This window comes from Spea bombifrons, chromosome 6 (assembly GCF_027358695.1).
Source record: "Spea bombifrons isolate aSpeBom1 chromosome 6, aSpeBom1.2.pri, whole genome shotgun sequence".
Taxonomy (NCBI): Eukaryota; Metazoa; Chordata; class Amphibia; order Anura; family Pelobatidae; genus Spea; species Spea bombifrons.
In genome coordinates, this window is record NC_071092.1 from 34,170,806 (window position 1) to 34,192,879 (window position 22,074).

Below are 22,074 nucleotides of genomic sequence, written 5' to 3' on the forward strand. Positions count from 1 at the left end.
AATCCCAGAGAGGTCCCAAATAAGGAAGCTTCTCCCATTTAAGGTGACTTAAACGTTATTAAAATATTTTAAAAGGTAAAGAAATCCAGGGTGAATGAAAACACAACCTTGGTCCCCCACAAGCATCAACAATTACAATTTAGGGAATACAGTGTGTGTGTGTGCTACCCCCAGCAGTTTAACTTGCTGCAAAATCCAGAGTAAGATGTGACTAAAAAATAACTTATTTAGACCCAACATTTATTTATTTAGGCAAAGGGGACTTTTTACCAATCTGCAGAAAACATTAATTTTTTATTAACATGATCTAGAACACTCTGGATGAAAATGTAATGGAAGCTTCTCAAAAGGGGGTTTAACCTGTTACTATTATCCATCCAGAAGATATCTGTTCTGCAAGGTTTTATTCAAACTTATGTTGGGTACATTTTCAAATCAGCGATGCCTGATTCTGATGTTTTTCTAGAGACCTGTATGGCATTGGGCAGTTTCATTGTCTGCTGAGAACCACTTCTGAAAAGGCTGAACTGCAAGCACTCTTCAATGACATCCCACAGCCTGTGTTCTATTAGTTTAGTTAACATTGATGAAGTGTCCTCAGTGTACCACTAAGCTTACAAACAATCAATAAATAATGAACCTTTGTGTGAAACTGTCCTATTGGTTGCAACAAGGGGTTTCATAAACAACGTTCCAGAAGATGCCTCCTGGGGTATATTAAATGTGTCTGGAATTTCTTGCAAGAGGATGATTGCTTGTTCCGTTTTCCCGCGTTCCATAACCAGAGGCTTTGTTTTCCTGTCATACAGGACTGGAAATGAAGTGTATGTGTATATGTGTGTGTATATATAGATATATAAAGATAGATAGATGAGACCTTGCTTCAGAAGGTCTGAAGCTGAAAAAAAATAACATTTTGTTTAGTGTGTAGTCGGAGTTCCCACCACAAACTCAATATTGAAGTTAGGCAAAACAATACTGTGTTTGCCGGCGACTTTCATAAATGTGCATTTACAACCCAGAATAAGCAGCCCACAATTACTGAATTGGTAACTTGGGGTTCACAAACTGTGATGTATGCTACCTCCAGGCTTATTGTGTTTTTTCATTCATAGCTGTATCTTTAACTGCAATCATCTGTAATGGATGTAGTTATTTCTTTTGGATGTGAAAAGCTTGCATTGAGCTGTGTCTGATCAGTGAGTGAGTAGTTGAGCATATAAACTTCTCTGATCAACTTTTGACTCTAAATCATCTGAATGTGCCAGAATTTTAATCCTACAGCTTTTGCATCATATTTTTATTCAGTTGGCTGCCTTACCCATAACCTCTGATCTGTCTGGGTCTCTCTGTATTCATTTAAACTTTACAAACAACCTTTTAGGACTTTTGTTTGTCAAACTGGCTTAATTAACTGTATCTGAAATGGCTTAACATGAAAAAACCATAGTCACTTACATGTGAATAGCCTGGCACGTAATGCAGACTACTCTAGTCTAGAAGTATCCTAGAGTCACCCCAGGTTCCCTAGAGTTTTAACCCTTTGAACATTTAGCAGCTTATCTTGGGTGACAGTGAAAACATAGTGAAAACTATTTTGTATGTTGTGTGTTTCTAAGATCTCCAATTAAAAAAAAAAAAAAAAAAGTCAAGCAATTTAGGTTGAGTTGTTTTATTTTTAGTGACTTTGACACTTCCTTTCATTTGTATACCAAATACTTAATAACCAATTTTTTTTCAGGGTGATATTTACTAGAAAATGAAACTGGATTGATACACCATGTCGAGCAGACAGCTGCATTCAACTATTGTAAATCCACCACCTCCAGAATACATTAACCGCAAAAAGACAGGACGTCTTACAAATCAGCTTCAGTACCTGGAAAAGGTGGTATTAAAGGCTTTATGGACGCACAACTTTTCTTGGCCCTTCCAGCAGCCTGTAGATGCGGCAAAGCTTAATCTTCCAGTAAGGTCATTTATATAATTTGATTGCTGAGCATACCTTAAATGTGTTTGGAAGTAGAGGTATTATATAATAATAAAGTACAATAGGTAATAACCTATTCTCACCAGAATGTGGTAGGTTTGTTACACTGTGCATTTTTTCAATTTAAGAGGAATGTAGCCCCCCAATGTAGCCCCCCAAAAAAGTTTGTGCTAAAAGTGAGTTTGGGCCCTCGAGTAGTAATCCGTTCGAGACTGGCTAGAAACAGCTTGAAACATCTGCTGGTAACGGAAAGACAGTCTATTCTAGCATCCAAATTTGTTAATAATGATTATTAACTCTTTTAGGGGTTCGTTCATCTAAGGCTTTAGGAAGGCATAAGCTTTTTGAGTTTTGAGAATTTTACATGCTAATCAAGAAATAAAAAATCATCCACACCAAACCAAAAAAAAAAATGGAGGCCAGTTTATTTTACAGTTGATTAGCAGACGTGCAAATGGGCCCAAATCGATTGAAACTGAATTTGAAATTCATTTGTGCCCATTTTGTTTGAACGGATATGGGGCAACATTTGTTTCAGCTGCCCTCATTTGCCCTCACTCACACGTTAGTTCACTCTCTCTTGTACTCTAAATGTTTCCCTACCTTTTCTGGTGATTGATTCCACTTCTGCCGAACGCTTCCACATCTTCTTTGTTTTCGTCTTCGTGTCTTCTTTCTGTCTTTCATCATCTCTCCTTTATCTTTTATCTTCTCTGTTCTATCTTTGTCCGCATCTCCGCAGATATAAACTGGTGCAAATTTTCGCCAAAATTACAGCCCTTCCTGTGACGTCCTCTCCCTCGATCCTCTAATTGGGGGAGAAGATGTCAGCAAAAGCACCACGATTTGGGTAGAAGTTCACCTTAGTGCAAAATGAGCAACACTTTCACTGACTTCCTTTCCCTTGAGTGGATGATCCAGGGAGGGGATGTCATTTTGGTCGGGAGTTCGTTCCAGGTTTTGACGGCAGAGATGTGAACAAAACGAGAAGATAAAGAACAAGAAGATGCAGAAGTGGTCGGCAGAGAAGGTAGGGAACCGTTTAGCGAGAGGGTGAGTGAAAGTGCTCACGAATTTTGGACGAATATTTAGCTTTTTGCTACGTTTTCATCCTCTTCGTGGTGAGGGGTCTGGCCTTGTTCTTTATACGAATCACAGGATAATGTAACTATTTACAGACGAATGGGATGTGAGTATAAATTGTGGGTGGGGGGGTTATGGCAACAAAAATCAATTGTTGATTACAAGTTGTTACAATAGCTCTTTTAGCCTCTGAACAAATGGCTGCAATTGTACCATATGTGAGTCAGTGGACTGTTATCCCTTTTTTGCTTGTCTACTTTTTGGTTGACAGGCTCTCTAAACGAGAGATAGAAATGTCAGACTAACTTTGCCAACGAAAGAATGATCTGACTACATTTCGTCTGAAGATGAGAATGCATTTTACAAAATATGGTGTGCAATGACCTGTCATAGTCCAAGGGTGAAATTATATAAAAGTTTCAAACCAGTAAACTGCAATTATACATTTTGTACTTTAAAGCCGGTTATCTTTGTAGTGAATCTTTTTTTTCTTCTGTACAAATTCCTAGCCTATGATTTCTAAGACTTATTTGTCTCACTATAGAGCCAAGTAACTATTAGTTTTACGTTTGACAGCTGGAGAATGGGGACCTATAAGCTTTATGCACAATAAATATGTAATAGCTGTTGCTACATCCAAAGTCAAGAACAGATGTCCGATCACTCAACTTTTAATCCGTTTTATGATCATGGATGAATTAACAATTGTCATTTATCCTAACTGGCATGTTCAATGTTCATTCTCACTACAGATTAGTAAAATAACTTATCATAAGGTGTTTTAAAATATGAAATAGAAATATTTTACTGTAGCTATACTAAATTAAATGTTTGCTTTAACTAGCTGTATGGTTTATTTACGCTAATTATGTCTCGCAGAAAGATATTCCTCATTTGTGGCAAAATAAATATGTGGTTTATCTTGCTAGGATTATGCAAGAGATGCTAATTGTCTGCCTTTTGACACAAACCTTACCCCAATTAGTGTTTCTGAAATTTGATGAATTGAAACACAGGGCAAAGATTCAGAGGCCACTGGATCAAAGCTGCAACAGCTGTGATGTTTCAGCTCAATACATTTCTTGTCAAATGAAATGAAAAGTAGCCCCTTAAAAATAATTTCATGCATTTCTGCATGGCTTTTTTCCCCCAAGATCTGTTGCGCCATGAGACATAGCCTTGCGTACACATAGGGCTCCTTATCTCTAGTGTTATGAAAGAATGTCATCAGAATAAGCCTCATAAAGAGGAGCCCCCACACAACTCATATTTGCCAGATAAAATCTATGCTGCTACCTCAATACTTATTGTACTACCTTAGTTTGCTGCACGTTTACCTCATGTGAGTGTAAAGAGACCCTGCCGGAGCTAGTAAGGTATTTCTGATTAGCATGTCTCCTACTAATTCTTAGAATGTATTATCTCCCCCCTGCTTCATTTAATTTCCCTCTGAAACTAGTGCTCTAAATTGTAATATACACCGATCAGCCATAACATTGACCACCTACGAGATTGTGTAGGCCCCCCCTTTGCTGCCAAAACATTGTTGACGCGTGGAGGCATGGATGCCACTAGACCTTTGAAGGTGTGCTGTGGTATCTGGCATCAAGATGTTAGCAGCAGGTCCTGTAAATTGCGAGGTGGGGCCTCAATTGATGCTTCTTGGTGCCATGTGTCCACCAGGTAAGCAATGCACACGCACCCAGCCATCCGTGTACCCAGCCATCCAGGTGATGTAAAAGAAAACGTTATTTGTCACGCCAGGCCTCCTTCTTCTATTGCTCCATGGTCCAGTTCACGTGCCCATTGTAGGTGTTTTTCGGCAGTAGACACGGCTCAGCATGGGCACCCTGACTGGTCTGTGGCTACGCAGCACGATACACAACAAACTGCCATGCGCTGTGTGTTCTGACACCTTTCTATCAGAACCATCATTGACTCTTTCAGCAATTTGAGCTACAGCAGCTCGTCTGTTGGATTTGACCAAACAAGTCAGCCTTCACCCCCTCAAGTGCATCAATGTTCACTTGCTGCCTAATATATCCCACCCACTGACAGGTGCCATGATGACAAAAACAATATTGCTTCAAGCGTATAGGCTTCTGGTTCCCAGTTTCCATTGATGCCTCGCAGTATTAAGTGGCTCTGTGGTAGATCTACAGTTCTAGCTCCACAGGAGTTTGGGGCTCTGGCTTAAAAGAGCAGCATACTACAAATTAACTCTACAACTCCCTTGATATTCACTTACCTTCAAGCTCTAATGTATTTGAAAGGGGCTTTCTTGTATGCTGCAAAATCCTGACCCTTTCATCTTAATCATGATCAAGTAATTTTATTGGCTTTATGATCTGGTCATGTTGGTATTCTGCCCACACAGAAATATACTGTTCCTTTTGAGTTGTAGTCCTAAAAACAGGCAAACCAGGAGATTAGACCTCACTCTGCTGCTAGATTTAATTAAGGGGATATCTAAGACTTCAGCTGGGGGACAGCTGCCCTAACTTTTATCCTTTATGATGCCTTTGATAAACCTGGGAATTCATCATTCTCTTGATGATGGCAAGCTGTCCAGGCCCGGAGGCAGCAAAGCCACCCTAAACCTAAAATGATGCTCACTCCACCATATTTCACCGCTGGGATTGTTTTCAAGTGAGTATGCTGTACACTTTGTATACGTAGTGCTGCGTGCCAGTCCCGGACAATTCAATCCTAGCTTCATCAAACGTTTTCCCAAGTAGCATTGTGGAGCGTCAAGGTGTTCTTTGGCAAACTTCAGGCGAGCAGCAATGTTAAATTAAAGAGCAGCGGCCTCCTCCATGGTGTCCTACCATGGACTCCATGCCTGTTCAATGTTTCCCGTATGGTAGACTCATGAACAGAGATGTTAACTAATTCCAATTCAAGCTGTTGCTCTAGGGGGTTTTTTTTGGTTTTTTTTACCTCAGTGAGTATTCTGTGTTGTGCTCTTGGAGTCATTTTAGCTTAGCTGTAAACTTTTGGAGATTACTTTGTAAATCTTCCCAGCTTTTTGCAAATCAACAATACTTGATTGTAGGTCTCCTGAGACTTGTTTTTGTGAGGCATGGTTTACATCAGCAGATGCTACGTGAGAATAATTTTATTTTTTTTATTTTTTTTTTTATTTTTTTTTTTTGTAATTTATTTTATTGTATGTCAGAGTACATCTGAAACACACTTCCATTGATTTGAGTCAAGGTTTTCTGACTCCAATTATCTTTTGGTAAATTGATAAGCCTAGGGGTTCACATACTTTTTCCAACCCACATGTTTGAATTACTGTATGTATGCAATATTGACAGGACCAATACAATAACTTAGTTAAGACGCTGTGTTTGTTCATTATGGTAACTTTATACATAAATGCTGGTAATTGTTAAAGGTTCACTTACATGAGCATGGCCTTGTGTATGTTCACAATTGAAGGAAGCCAATATATTATGCCTTTGCTTGTTTGTTTTTTTGTGAAAAACAGGATTATTATCAAATTATAAAAAATCCAATGGATTTGAGTACAATAAAGAAACGACTGGAGTATAAATATTACACGAAAGCTCTGGACTGTATGCAGGATTTCAATACAATGTTTACCAACTGTTATATTTACAATAAGGTATGTGAACACTATTTTCTGTGATTTGTATATGAAAATATTGAAAAGATTACTGCTGCTTGTCTTGACATAAATATTGGGCAAGATTATCTTTTTTTTCTAACCATGTATCAGTAATGAGTAATTGCCTTGTGATATCTGTGCAGAGAATGTGAGGTATACTGATATTATATTAATATCTGATGATATTAATAAGAAAACTCATATTGTAAGTATGTTTTATTGTACCTGTGAACATAAGGAGATCCTGAAAACCTGCCCTCTTAAAGATACGTAATGACTGATGTTGATGTACAAGACTCCACCACCTATTGAATATATGCCATAAGATAATGTTTCACAAATAATGTGACTGCATGACATTTGTGTGTGATCTTAATTCCCAATGGTGCTCTTTATTACAGCCTGGCGATGATATTGTTTTAATGGCACAAGAACTGGAAAAAATATTCATGCAAAAGATTGCAGAAATGCCACACGAAGAAATAGAACTATCTGTGGTGGGAAACAGGGGAGTAAAACACAAAATACAAGTCTCTTCTGCCGGAGGTAAACTTTGCTATACTAAACATAGGCTGGAGGATGCTCATGTTTTTTGTGTATAGTAGTGATTGTAAATGTAATTGTTAGGCGGTCAAAGTGTTGGGAAACAATACTAATACTTGCTGTTCATGTACAAAGCGTGTTTTCTTTTTTATTTTAATGTACTAAACATTATATTTCCTCAGTGGAAAAAAATGGCTTTAAGGTGTTCCACTACAGACTATGCAAAGACTTACAACTGCCATTAAAATCTTTTTTACAAATGTTTTAGAACTGCAGAAGTGGCTTCAAGTATTTTTATATGTAAAATTCATAAAGGAAACCCTCTGAAATGTCTGCTCCCGTTCAATGTCTTGTATTCGCCCATCACAGTACATAAACCTAGTAATACACAAATGACTTGTTCTTTGAAATGGCTATTGACAGATTCAGGAAATGGAAACCAGTTACTTGACGTGTATGTATTGTAGCACTCTGTGTATTTGCATTGTTGTAAATGTATTTTTATTTCAATAGTAGAGTCTCGGGAGGATATAGCTCATCCTTCTGTTGCCAAGAAAAAGCAACCTACCCAAAAGATGCTGAGAAATCCCTTTCCACGTCCCATTGTGTCAATGTTACCAGAGCGGACAGCTCTTGTTCCACTGTCCATTATGAAGCCGATAAATGTGGGGGTGTCAACCAGTCCTGTAACAAAGGTAAGTTTCTGTATGTCGCATAAATGTGCTGCAGTACTCCTCTTTGACCACTTTCATCATGGTATTTGCGTATTCAAATGCTTTTTCAGCTGGATTACTTTTTCTTTGTGGCATTTGGCAGATGGACACCACCTTTCAGTATGTAATATAGAAAACTGAAAACAAGGTATTCTAATATGTATCATTTAGTTTTTTTATTGCCCTGAAACTTTGTATGTTTGTGTGATATTAACCCTTAATGTGCCTTGGCATGTCATGGCATTAAATAAGCTTAGAAAATGATCTAAGATCGCCTTCTTCGCTTAAACAGTGTTGCTGTAATGCCATCAGGGGGGATTACAAAGAAAAAGAAACCTTTCCTCCCAAATGTGGCCTTTTGGCCCCCAAACAACCCAACAAATCCATGCATGGGGATATCACTGTACTCTGGAGGTTTTGGTGAACACAGATTGAGGTGGTGTTTGTAGGTGACATACCAAGGGCTGTAAATTCATACCTAAAGTACAATTTGTGTGGTGGGGAAAAAAACACACAAAAAATAAGTACATAAACTTTGACAAAGGCTGGTGGTGGAATTAGTGCATGGAAAGCGTTAAAACATCAGCATTTGAAATACCCTGTGGTGTCTAGTTTTCAAAAAGATATGGTTTGGTGGGGTAAATTGAATTGGCCGGCTACAAAAGACAAAATGGCACATGGGGCAGAAGGACCAGATGTCAAAAACTGAATTGTGCATGCCCTATATGTGGCCTTTTAGCCCCCAATTAACCTGACAATCCCATGCATGGGTGGCATCACTATACTCAGGAGATGGTACTGAACGCATATTGGAATGTTGGACAGTATACCAGGAGCTATTTCAAAAATTATATGGTTTGATTGGGGTAAATCGAATTGGCCGGCTTCAAAAATAGGACATGGGGACTGGATTACCAGATTTAAAAAAAATGGTTTTGAAATAGCAAAACTATTTATTGCCCTATAACTTCCAGACAAAGTTAGTTAGTTACTTTCATTGAAAATAATATTTTGATTTACTCACCCTCCAAAGAGCCTACACATATAAGGTGGTGGTTTTATAGAAAATTATATATATAATTAGTGTCTGAAACAATAAAGGTAGAATTTGGCAGAAAAAAAAAATTGTGTTTAACCCATTTTTTTTTTTTTCATTCTTGCTTTTTTACTCCAGATGAGCAAATATACACAGTTTGTGTTTAGGCTAAATATGTAAAAAAAAAATTCACTTTTTTTTTTTTTTTTTTTGTTTTGTGCTACATTACAGATACTGTAATAAACTACATTTTACATCCATTTTTCTTTTGCAAACTTTAGATGAAAAAAGGTATCAGAAGGAAAGCTGATACAACAACTCCTTCTGTGTCCCTCATTCCAACCAGCTGTGAATCTTCTCCAACCTTCTCTGAACCAAAGCCAACTGACTTGACACCAAGGGTGGTGCAAACCAGGGGGACTGATGCTTGTGTGCGGGATCTACCTGATTCTCAGCAGCAAATACATATTTTCGAACGAAAACCGCTTTCCGAACAGTTGAAACATTGTAATAACATCCTTAATGAGATGATGTCCAAAAAGCATGCGGCTTATTCTTGGCCTTTCTATAAACCCATAGATTCTGCATCTATTGGCTTGCTGGATTATGATGTTATAAATGGTCCTATGGATCTTGGAACTATCAGAGTAAGTTCAGCTTTTGCTTGAGATGCTTTGTGATCTTTGTGTTTTTCTGGATTTTGTCAAAAGCTATCACTTTGGAAATGGTTGACTATCCTAAAAATGTATAAATTGTCACTACTGCTGCGAATCTGTTTCAAGCTTTATATATGTGGTGCAGCAAAAGGTTCTGAACATTGTATTGTTTGTTTCATGCAGTTCGTAATGTGTTGAATTTCTTTATAGTTCGTTGGGTTTTGTATTTTTCTGCACTCGGCATGAACCCGTCATGTTCTATAATTTTTGTTAATGGTATCTGCCGTTCTCTATAAAGACTAAGGACATCTTAGAGAATTCCCAAGTGTTTCTCACGCAGGAAATAAATCCTTGACATTGAGTGTCTTTTGAACGATGTTCTGGATGCATAGGTGCATGGTATTTAGACTATAGAAAGAATCGTATGTGCCTCCTTTGGAGTATGGTAGACCTATAGTAACATAGTAACATAGTTCATAAGGTTGAAAAAAGACCAAAGTCCATCAAGTTCAACCTCTATACATATTGTGTCCCTACCGTGTTGATCCAGAGTGCTTTTTGTTTTTCATCATGAGATTGAAAAAAAATTGTGCTGCAATGTTAGCCATATGGTTATGGAGAATAGTTTTTGTAGGGTAGGTAAATGCATAACACTTTTCAAATAGGAACAGAACATGGACAGGTTGGTGGAAAGTGAAAAGACTTTACCTTTTGTGTCATCTGCAACTCTTAGTTTTTATAAGCAAAAGCCTTGTTTGCCTAGGGCAGAGGTGTCCAACCTACTGCCCTCCAGCTGCTGCAGGACTACATCTCCCATACTCCTCAGCCAGCCTCTTAGCTGAAATAGCATTATGGGAGATGTAGTCCTGCAGCAGCTGGAGGGCCGCAGGTTGGGACACCCCTGGCCTAGGGGGTGATTCAGCCCTGATACTACTTTGTAACCACTTTAGTGTGGGAAATGAAATAAGTGGAATGTACCAACATGACCACAACAGCAACCAAGGTGTGAATCAGACAATAAGCTTTTAGACCTCTAAATATGTCATACTTTTTCTACATCGCACCTGGGTAAAGGTAAAGTATTTCTCTCTGCCCATCCTTTTTACTGTATGCATGTAGATGGCCATAAGTCATTCAGATGCTTGTGAGGGAAGCAGACCGTCGTCTCCTTTCATTAAATTCAGTGTAATGAATGCGTAAGTATAAAAACTTCTTGAAGGCCTCTTTCGACCTCCTGCAACGTACGGTGCTGCAGAATATTAAGGTAATATACAAAAACAATAAATAGGGGTATACTTTACTACATCAGTACTATGTTAAAAAGTTATAAAGCACTCCATGTATGGTTTTCACATGTTGCCTTAACGGTTCCTCATATTTTATTTCAGGATAAAATGGACAACAGACAGTACAAAGATACACAGGAATTTGCTTCAGATGTTCGTCTGATGTTTATGAATTGTTACAAGTACAATTCACCAGACAGTGAAGTGGTGATCATGGCCAGAAAGTTACAGGTAGATAAGAGCGCTGGTTAACGTGTCAAACCCAACACCCCCTCCAACCGCTATTTAATAAATAGCCAGTTGGGTGACCTTAAGATTCTTTAGGCATTAACAAAATACACAACCCTTTAAGTAATACTTTGTTATACCTAGTTGTCATATTGAAGAAAATCTCTCATTAAAGCATTCTGTAGTTTATCTGTATTCTGTATTATATTACCCAGGATGTGTTTGAGATGATGTTTGCCAAGATACCCGATGAGCCTGCTGATACAGTAACCCTGAAACACAGTATGAGGTACAAGCCCTCATCTAATGAAAACAGTAGTTCTTCTGATGACAGCTCTTCCTCAGAATCAGAAGATGAGAGGGCACGATGCCTTGCTTTGCTTCAAGAACAGGTAAGGGAGTTCTGTGCGTATGTTTTGCCTAGACAGACGTTTTGAAATCGCATTTGATTGTCTGATTTTTGAATGACCACAAGGTGTCACTTGTTCACCACAATGATACTTTTCAGAAATCTTTGCGTGTGCCACATTAGTCCGTGATGGCAAATCTTTGTTTATTTTCATATGGAAGCTGAAAGCTGTGCAAGAGCAACTGAAAGCTTTAACAGAGGGGCCAGCTGCTAAAATCCGGAAAAAAAAGTCTAGAAAAGAGAAGAAAAAGGTGGCTAGAGAGAAGAAGAAGCGACTTAAAAAGAAACAAAACCAAAGTCAGAAAAAGAGAAAGCTTAAACAGAAAGAGCCAAAAAAGAAATCTTGCAAGTGAGTATGGAATCTTTGTTCTAGGTGTTTAAAAATGCTGTTTACATGAGAAATAAGAAACCGGTAGATGCCTTGAAGATACTTAACTATTCCACTACCTTTATGACAGCCCCTCTCATGTTACAGAAGAGCATCACATCCCAGTTAATGGTGTTTCAACTATGTGGTGATGAATTATTTAAGTAAAGGTCACTTAAGATTATAGATATATAGTCCTCTGAGTGGAGATGTATGCTATATGTAGGGTAATCAGAAAATGCCCTATTGAAAGGTTTGAGATGGAACCTGTTTAAATGCATTGGAAGGGAAGATGGCACTGGATAGTAGGTGCAATGGCCCTTAGAGGCATTTTCGTAAGCACAGTTCGTTTACAGTACCTGCAGGTTCAAAATCCCGACTCATAGTAAAACTAGACAAGTTCTCTGATTAAGAAGAAAGGAGGAATGATGAATTATTTTTTGTACATAACTGGAGGAGAGTTTTGATACTCTAGCATGTGTCTGGAGCAAGGTAATTTATAGACCAATATATTGGTAAGATGAAAGGGGGGTTGATTGATGTGTGTGTTTTTGTGCTAAAAATAATTTCCATGATGTATGTGCTTTTGTACACTTCTTCTTTACAAAAGTACTTCGTGCTCTTTTAACTTTAGATCAGGGGCGCATGGGGGTCCTTAATTATTTTTAACTCAACCAGAGTAGTTTTTGGTTTTGTATCTGCTCTGTAGGCATATAGTGCTCATGAATTCTTTGTCGGTCTTGCTGTTCATGACCCTTAATTTCCCATATTGTGGCATAAATGACACACTCCAGCCAGTCCATCAATGTCTAAAGATGGTGAAAGCATCCCTTGTATTGCTTATGTCCCTTAGCCCCTTGTTTCGAAGTACAGGTAGAGAATGTCAAATTATAGTTGTGGAGTGTATGTGGTTCTGTTTTCTTGAACTTAAGAAAAGTTGCTTAGCATTAAATGCACATAAACCAGAAGAACTGATATTTAAAAAATATTGTTATGTATTTTAGTGACTCAAAGAAAAAGAAATTGGCACTATCAGACGACGAAGATAATGTTAAACCGATGAGTTATGATGAAAAAAGACAGCTCAGTCTGGACATCAATAAGCTGCCAGGGGAGAAGCTTGGACGAATTGTCCATATAATACAGTCTAGAGAGCCGGCACTGAAAGACTCTAATCCACATGAAATGGAAATAGATTTTGAGACCTTAAAACAATCCACCTTAAGGCATCTACAAAGATATGTCATGGTTTGCCTGAGGAAGAGAACCAAAAAATTGATCAGTAAGCGTGCTTGGTGGTCTTCCAGATTGCCTTTCAAGAATGTCTTGATGTAATTTATATTATATGAATGTATTTTGTTTGCAGCTGAAAAAGCCATAAAAACAAAAGAGGAGATGGCCAAGGAAAAAAAACAAGAACTGGAGAAAAGGCTTCAGGATGTCAGTGGACAACTAACATTGGCAAAGAAGGCTAAAAGCACAGGTAACTGTTAACCAACCATGTGCAATACGGTTTGGTAATGGATAAAATTATGCAGAGGACAACACTGTTTCTTTATCTTTGATACTTATGTTTATTAATGTTGGAGGAAGGTTTCCATGGATCACAATCTTTATGAAAAAAATGAGTCTGTGTATATTCTGTTTCTAATAGGTTTTTACCAAAAATGGGACTGCATCCATAGGTCTGCAAAATATAGAAACTTTGATTAAGTTTGGTTATTAAAGGCATTGTTTTATAATAGTATAACTAGCTTTTTTCTTTTTTCTAGAAGAAGTTATTACCCTCCCACAGCCGATAGGAGGACCGAGCCGATTAAGCGAGAGCAGCAGCTCCTCTTCAAGTTCTGATGACAGCAGCACTAGTGATTCCACTTCATCTGATAGCAGTGACTCGGAATCAGGTTAGCTGTCAACTCGACACAAATAACAGTGGCGGTACCGGCACTTTAATTGCCAACACTTTTAAACTGACAGTTGGTGATATTTCCTTTTGAAAGAGCATATTTTTTTCCTGCAAGTGATATAAGATTCTGTACAAGGAACTTGGGTTTTCTTTAATGTAATTAGTAACGCTTCTTGGGTAGGTTCCAGTTGGCGACATTGCAAGTGACTATGTTCTTAAAATAGGCAAGGGGTAAATTTTTGATAACCCTGTCCATTTCTTCTAAATTTTGAGACGGGAGCTTGTAATAGTGAGAGAATCAAACGCGTAATAAGGTCACATTTTTACCTACAGCTAGGATTAGGATATCCCTGGAAATAAAAACATTTATTGTCAAAGCAGTGCTCCAACAGACTTAAACCTTAAATTGCCTCCACCTTTTGAGGGCAAAGGAGCCATGTTAGGAAGTATGCCATCTTTTATGGAAGAGTAGCAGAGTGAACTTCCTGTGGCAATGTGCATTCTGGGACATCCCTAAGTGTAGCCATTCATGTGCCGCTTTATATTTCTGACTATTAACTAGCATTAAAATCTAAACCCATCTCATATTAACGTAGGTTGAAAAGCATCGTATATGAAGTTTTAGAAGGAAAATAATGTAGTTGGCTTTGGTTGCTTCATGTTATTGGCTTCTAGGTGTGTTTCCCATGCACCGGTTTGATCTTTCATGCCTTTTCATAGTAGATATCAGGTGTAGAGAGACCCATGTGAAAACATTGACTTTATATATTTACCATTAACACCCTTTTCAAAAATTATGTTTGTCTTGAATGAAATTCAGATTCCCCTCCCCCATGTTTTGTTAATAAGGAGGTTAGGTAGTAAACTACACTTTTTTTTTTTATTTTTTTTTTTATTAATTTCACTGCTTAAATGCTTTATAAATGTACTTATATACAATGCTCATGTTCATTCCCAAAACATCTGGTTTCTTGAAAAAATGTAAAATTTAATCTTACGCTGTTAGCTATTTATTAGACATCCATCATGTTATGTTTAGTTTTATTATTTATTGGGTTAACTGGATCAACAAAACCTTGATTCTCATGTTATCGGTCTCTTTAATTACAATCGTGTATACTTGCATACAAATGAGTAATAAAACATATCATGAAAGAAATTGTTAAATATAGTGTTTTTATTTTTATATAGTGGTGCTTTTCCACAAATGTTTAAACTTGCATTAAGGGCACTTTTTCATCTACCCTGCTGGATGTTACCTTTTGTAACCAATTATAGTGCTACGAAGGGGCAATAGTGGAGCAATCAGCGGGAAGTTCCGCACTGGTGGGTTTTGGGTTTTTTTGGGGTTTTTTTAAATTATTTTATTAACCTAAATTTCCTCCTATGACTTGTGAGGACCCACAGTATTATCTACCATATCTCCCAACCCAATACTTCTATGTAAATACATGGACACATGGTGCATGCACACAAACACTTCTTACATGCATACTAAATTGTGCTACTATTAGCCTTGGATAGAGACATCCAAGGGTGTTGTCTGTATTTGATACACTAAAGCACTTGGATGAAAACAACATGAAGGTGGAACTGCAGCTTTAAGGCTTACTTAGTTTCTACTTACAAACTTCTTGCTACAGCTTTTTAAATATTGGTAATAATAAATAATAATAAAGCAAATTATGTTAGGATCTTTATTTTAGTTAAACATTGTGCAAGGTTATGGTAGAACTGTGAGATTTAAATATATTTTAACAGCATTGTTTGACGCTGTACCGTATATAATATATATTACACACATGTGCACACACTACCGTAAACATCATATGGATCAGAAATACAGTGTAGATGTTGTTGTAAATGACTATTGTAGCTAGAAATGGCTGATTATTAACGTAATATCTTCATTTATCAGCAACTATCACTCCTGTGTTTCAACGGCACATTCATTGAATAGCTAATCCAAATTTAAGTTTTTAAAAGGCCAATAGAAAACCCGTTACGTAAAAACTGTTACAGCTAAACATTTCCTGGTTTTCTATGAAAATAGCTAAGTGGCCAAAAAAAACCTTAGAACAGTAGTGCCCTCTAGATTGTAAGCTTGCGAGCAGGGCTCTCTCCACCATGTATCGGTTTGTCTTAGTCTGTCAAGTCTTGTCTTGTCATATCCCTTGAATATATGTAATGTATTAAGCGCTGCGTAAACTGTTGGCGCTATATAAATAAAAATAATAATAGTAAATAATAATATAAATACACATGAGTACCACCCACAAAACCGCAGAAACGATGCGTGACCCTGGGAAGGAAAATGAGTGCCTACAGCGACTGATACTTTATCTGAAAGGGGCACTTCAGCCATCATACAGTCTCCCCGCAGCTATTTTCCTTTTATAGAAGATGAGTTTGGCCGAACTCATCTCCTGGCATGTCATATACTTACCACCAGTCCACTTCAGCACGGGCTTGGAGGACACACCAGACAGGGGTCTAACAAGACCCTCACGTGCATGCGAGGAAATCTCTCCCTTAGATTGGTGCAAAATATCGGACCATAGCGTGTTGGGAATTGCAGCTCTGCAGCTGCACGTTCTCAGCAAAGGTAAGTACTTGCAATTGTATTTATACATAGTTTACAACAATTAGTGACTGGACAATATGAAGTATCACATCTGCAGATGCCATTTCATTCACATTGGTGCACTTTTTTCCCCTCTGATCTATGAAACCAAGAAGGAGGATTGCCGTTTACACTAAAGCAGTATAATGGCTTAAGATACATACAGCCACATTCATCTCTTGAGTGGAATTATGTTTGGAGCAACACAGCCCTTAAACATTTTAGCCATTCTCACGTCTTGTATTTTAAAATAAATTTTTGCTCCAGGTGTAGCTATACATCTATGTAAGCTTCATATATGCTTCAGCTCTCCTCCCTGCTATGCTTATTCCATCGCCAGCTAGACTAGACATGTATATAGAGCAAATTCTGGTATGATGCAGAACAGTCCCCGTGGAATGTTTCCTGCTTATTGCTTCACGTTTTGTTTTTGTTGTTAAGATCATATATATGAGAGTTTTCAAAACAAATTACTGGTTTACAGAACACTTGCTGTTTGTTGACATTTTTATATTTGGTATATTATTATTAATCTGCATAGTGCAACATGCAAGCAATATTTTTTTATTTATTTATTTTTTCTCTTGAATTTGCAGAAATGCGTTCTCTAGCCAAGACAATTCCATGCGCAGAACATGAAAAGGTAAATATTTAGTTTACAATGAATGCAGTCAATTACAAGGGGTATTGATAATATAAAGTGACACGGTTAGACTATGCTGTTTCGGTCACAGTTGGTCATAAATGTGAAGGAAAACTGTGTGTTTCCATTAGTGTTAAACACAGTGACTAATGTAATAATTCTACTGCTTTCACAAATTATACTTTTCAGTCTCCTCACCTGAAAGTGTCAGCCAAACATGTGTCTGCAGTTCCTTGTTTGTCAAGCAGTTTGCAAACAGCAACACAAAACGTACATTCACAAAAACACCATTTCAGCGAATGTGAGGACAGAATAATCTTGTCTCCGTTGGGTGAGTTTTTACATTTAATACACTACATATAGAGAGATATGCTGCGGTAATATGTTTTAGATATCCTACATTTTCAGTGTCGATAGTCCTTTAAATATTCTCTGCTTTGTAATAAGTTTCCCTTAAGGTATCCTTATCTTGGGCTTGGCATACATTTCTAAAATTAAAAAGACCATCTAATGTCCCTGGCACCACTACTATAGAAGAATGCATCTACTGAGCCCAAAAATAAAGCCCTAACTGCCTTCTTCCCCCATGATGTCACATTTCTTGGTACATTTCCTTGAAATCGGTTTCCTGCTACTGGCTGACGGCATCAAGCAGCCAATCAGTGGCAGGAACGAGCTCCTATTGATTTCAATGTGAAGGCTTGACACATGCGCACTGGGGTCTAAAAGCTGCTTTCACCAGAGTGTAGCGCTGGAGGTGGGTACATCACCGGCAGGGAGGTGCATTCGGTTATGTGCGTCTCCTGCAGGTCACTTAGATAAGAGATGGCGAAAGGGGCAAATACATTTTGGGGGAGAATTTTTAAAATGGACCACTTTGAAATCTAAAAGGTCCATGCAGATATCATATGTATTAAAGTGCATATGATGGCTGGGACATCCCTTTAAGTCATTTTCTTTTGAAACAGAAGTTCACGTGGATTTTCATATTGATCCTATATCTAAGGATCCATGCTGACTTTCACATTGACTTTAGGAGATATGAAAAGATTGTGCATACAGTGACGTGTGTTACAAAATGCTTCTGTTCATGTAGTACAAGCCATATTAATGTAGTAATTCAGCTGTGCGTTTCTTAGGATCTGGCCATGCTCTTTTGTACTGTCCCTTTTTAATGCAAATTTCCAGAGATATCTTTACAATTTGTTCTTATTATTTGAATGTGACTTGTTTCTAGGCTTTACCCAGCCATTATCACCAATCCACTCTCCATTATTGGGGCAAACTCATCCTTGCAGCCCACCCGCATCTGAGAAGAGTATAGTCACAGCAGACGAGACCAAGTCGGAGGTAAACCACCCGGAGAATCATTTGATTACAAGTAAATTGTGTGGGGGGAAAAGTTAAGGAGACTGTTTTTCATGGTCACGCTAAAGGCTCACTAACCAGTGGCAGCTATATTACATCAGCTACAAGCATTGTACCATTGCTCAGAAAGCATCCCATTTCTTTTCCATGTCTGTTTAGGGCTTTTTTTCCTTTAGAAACCTAGTTGACATGCAATTTACGTTTACCAGTTTAGACAACTCCACATCAGAATGACTGCTTTACTGTAAGGTTGAACAGGGGGAGCTAAGAAAAACACCCTGGGTTGCAATTAGGTTGAAGATGTAATATGGTCTTTTATGGTTACAGGCCTAGATGATGATCTGATTAGATTGTGCACATTTTTTTTTTCTTTTTTTCAAATTCACTTTATGCTTTGAAACATTTTATAACTAATCCCTTGCACATAAGATATGTTTGGTTTGTAAACAATATGAGATTGTGGTTTGAGTGTCAAAACATACAATGCAAATGCAATTCCTGAATTGAATTTCTGATTTTCTAGGCTTCGTTTCTAAGAAGCATAGAGCAGCCTGCTACCACAACTGAACCCTCAAAGGCTTCCATGACATGTCCTGGAATATCTTTTGATGTTACTGCTAAGATACCTGGAGATCTTTTAAAACCAGAAGGTATGATTCTGTTTCCTCTACTATTCATAATCAAATTAATACATGAACCTGTATATTTGTATTGATCTTAAAGTGGATGATTTGCAACACATGGCCACAAAAGCCCAATAACATTTCTGATCTTGAACTAACCATACAAGTTGGTTTATTTTAAACATTCTGTTAAGAAAAGGTGAAATGAATAAGTATCAATAAATATGGATGGAGGCAGAAAAGGGTACATGGGAGAGATACTTTATATTGGGAATACATAGAATGTAATGACCCTAAAGAGAAAATAAACCTTCACAATGATTATCATAAGTAATAATAAAATAAGAAGAGGCACATACACTAAGGAGTTGCTGTTTGAGGATGCAAATGTTTTGTTTTTTTCATTCTAGATATGTCAAATCTATTGGATCCGCCCAGTTTATCAAGCTGTGTGCCAGAGAATTGTATGGAGTCATCTCATGGAGACGTTGTAAAGACTCCCGTAAGCACCAACAGTGCAGATAACATAAAAAAGGTGGGATGGAAATTATTTTAAGTCCATATTCGTATTTAAAAATGTAGTATGTTTTTCCCAGTGGAATTTAATGACCAGTATTATAAATTTCATACTATAACATAATGTATTATTCTTATTGCTATGTGATTTTCAGCATGCTGGCTATTCCCTCTGTAGCTTTTCCAATACAACGCCCTGGTCTCTATTTGCTTTAAAAAATAGAAGTCCAGTATGAATAGGTATAAAATGTTAGTATTTAGGCTTCCCCAAATGTATTCTGTCCTGTCACTATATTCCAACTCCACCCTCGTAATGAGATTATAATTCAGTATGACTTTGAGTTAATGGTTTTCTTAATTAATGCATACAGGCAAAATCTTCCTTCTCCTGGGCAGATTTCTCCAAGTCACTCACTACAACCCCTGTGACTATAAAATCATCGAGCAATAGCTTCCAGCAGTTCCGAAAAGCTGCCATAGCAAAGGAGGAGAAAGAGAGAGCCTTAAAGGTTCTAGGACTAAAAAAGATAAAAGACCCACAGCCTGAGACAGAGGACAAGATAAGGTTTGTAAATGTATTTAGGCTGAAGGTTGTATTTCCGGAGTTGGCCTTTTACTTTGCATATTTAGAGGTACAGTCTAGTACTCAAGACATTATATATTTTTCTCATGTGTAATGTATACCGGTGTACAGTTTGCATGGACTCCAGTGCATTTTGATCCATAAAAATTGGTGCATAAATTCTTTAGTTGTAGCCGTTACAAAGTGTCTTACTTCATGGAAAAATTAGACACAAGTCAAATTGAATATACTGTTTTATATTGTATAACTCAAGATAATATGCAATAACATAACTTAACATAAGTACAATACAGCCAAATGGTACTTTGGAACTCAATTTCCTTACTGACATGGGCACTGGGCAACAAATTCTGTTCCTGAATTAAAAAAGCCAAAAAAGAACCGAAACGTTTCTCTGAAACAGCTTTTGCCCATTTGCACATTTCTAATGAACAGAAATATGCCAAACTTAATAACCTGGTATATCGGCATTTACAGAGGACAAAGCGATGAAGCAGGGAATCAACCAGCATCTACTGAAACAAAAGTTCTTGAAATTCCAACCCAAACTGTGAATGAGGCTGCCAAAGAGGCACAAGCCAATGAGCTCATGCAACATGGGGGAACCGAAGATGACCTCAGACTGGCTCGGATGAGAGAACAAGAGCGTCGACGCAGAGAGGCAGTGAGTCATTTTAGAGTTGCAGTACAGAACCTGTTCTCCTCGTTATACAGCTGTTGGGGACGGAGTGTGTTTTCTCTGTACCTGATGGATATCAGAGGGTTTCAGCGCTTTTTATTCATACCTTGCTTTACAGTGTTTTGGAATAGAAAGCCATGATACCAATCGGCACCCTCCTGTTTTGTGTTAGGTGTGAAGTTGATGCCCTTCAATTTGGGTTTTGTCCAGTAGATAAAATGTTAACCTGAAAGACATAGTTAAATAGTACATAAGGTTGAAAAAAGGACCTAAGTCCATCAAGTTCAACCCTTCTACCTAACCTAACTCTTGATCCAAAAGAAGGCAAAAACCCCTAATTAAGCTACTTCGAATTCTGCCATTGGGAAGAAATTAATTCTTGACTCCAAAAGGCAATCAGATTTCTCCTTGGCTCTAAAATATTAATTTTATTTATAGCCCTGAGCGCCGGAAATTACGTCATTTCACCGAGACCGAGCAAGAGGGCTCGCAGAGGAGAGAGAAGGGCGCCGAGCTGGTAAGCGAAAACCACCAGACGCCCCTCTCTCTCCTCCGCTTAAAAAAAAAAAAAATTAAAAAAAAAAGGCGCTTGGGGCGGCAAAGTTCTGCCTCTTCAAAAGTGCCGCCTGGGGCAATTGCCCCACTCTGCTCCATTGTAGGGCCGGCCCTGAGAATATATACAGAATAATCCACATAGATTCACGGAGAAAGAAAGGTCCCAAAATGCTTATCTTACTCCATGAATAGTCATTATTCTGGGCTCTCAGGGTGGGGGGGGTTTACCTGGAGGCTCTGCTCGTCTGTGGAAGTGCACCGGTAGGTTCATAGGATGAAATGTGTTTTTACATTTTAAAGTTGGGGGTAGGCTGCCAAATATAGGATCTGACATACTCTATATAGCAACCCCCTGTTTTGTATTACAAGAAATAACTAGAGAATCAAGTTTAGGATATGTTAACAATACGAAATGGAACCAAAGGACTCTACCTTCCTCTTGGCATTACCATTGGACTTGTTTCCCCTCCTGTAAGCTTAACATTTAGTTGAAAAATATATTTTACCAAAATATCTGCTTCATTATATTAACCTTAGATTTTTCTTTGTAGATGGCTGGCACCATTGACATGTACCTTCAGAGTGATATAATGGCAACTTTTGAAGAGTACCTTTGTTGACTTGCAATGATTA

At 37.9% G+C, this 22,074-nt stretch overlaps 1 protein-coding gene across 1 annotated transcript; it reads left to right on the top strand.

Moving 5' to 3' along the window:
• The first annotated feature begins 1,780 nt into the window (after nucleotides 1-1,780).
• Nucleotides 1,781-22,074, top strand: BRDT (bromodomain testis associated). Its single transcript, XM_053470309.1, has 17 exons — nucleotides 1,781-1,969; nucleotides 6,567-6,704; nucleotides 7,109-7,253; nucleotides 7,764-7,945; nucleotides 9,281-9,646; nucleotides 11,044-11,172; nucleotides 11,385-11,561; nucleotides 11,740-11,927; nucleotides 12,950-13,227; nucleotides 13,312-13,428; nucleotides 13,718-13,849; nucleotides 18,355-18,467; nucleotides 19,009-19,135; nucleotides 19,519-19,643; nucleotides 19,996-20,189; nucleotides 20,685-20,871; nucleotides 21,993-22,074. Exons 1-17 carry the CDS (start codon nucleotides 1,781-1,783, stop codon nucleotides 22,059-22,061), a joined length of 2,856 nt encoding a protein of 951 aa, XP_053326284.1. The 3' UTR covers nucleotides 22,062-22,074.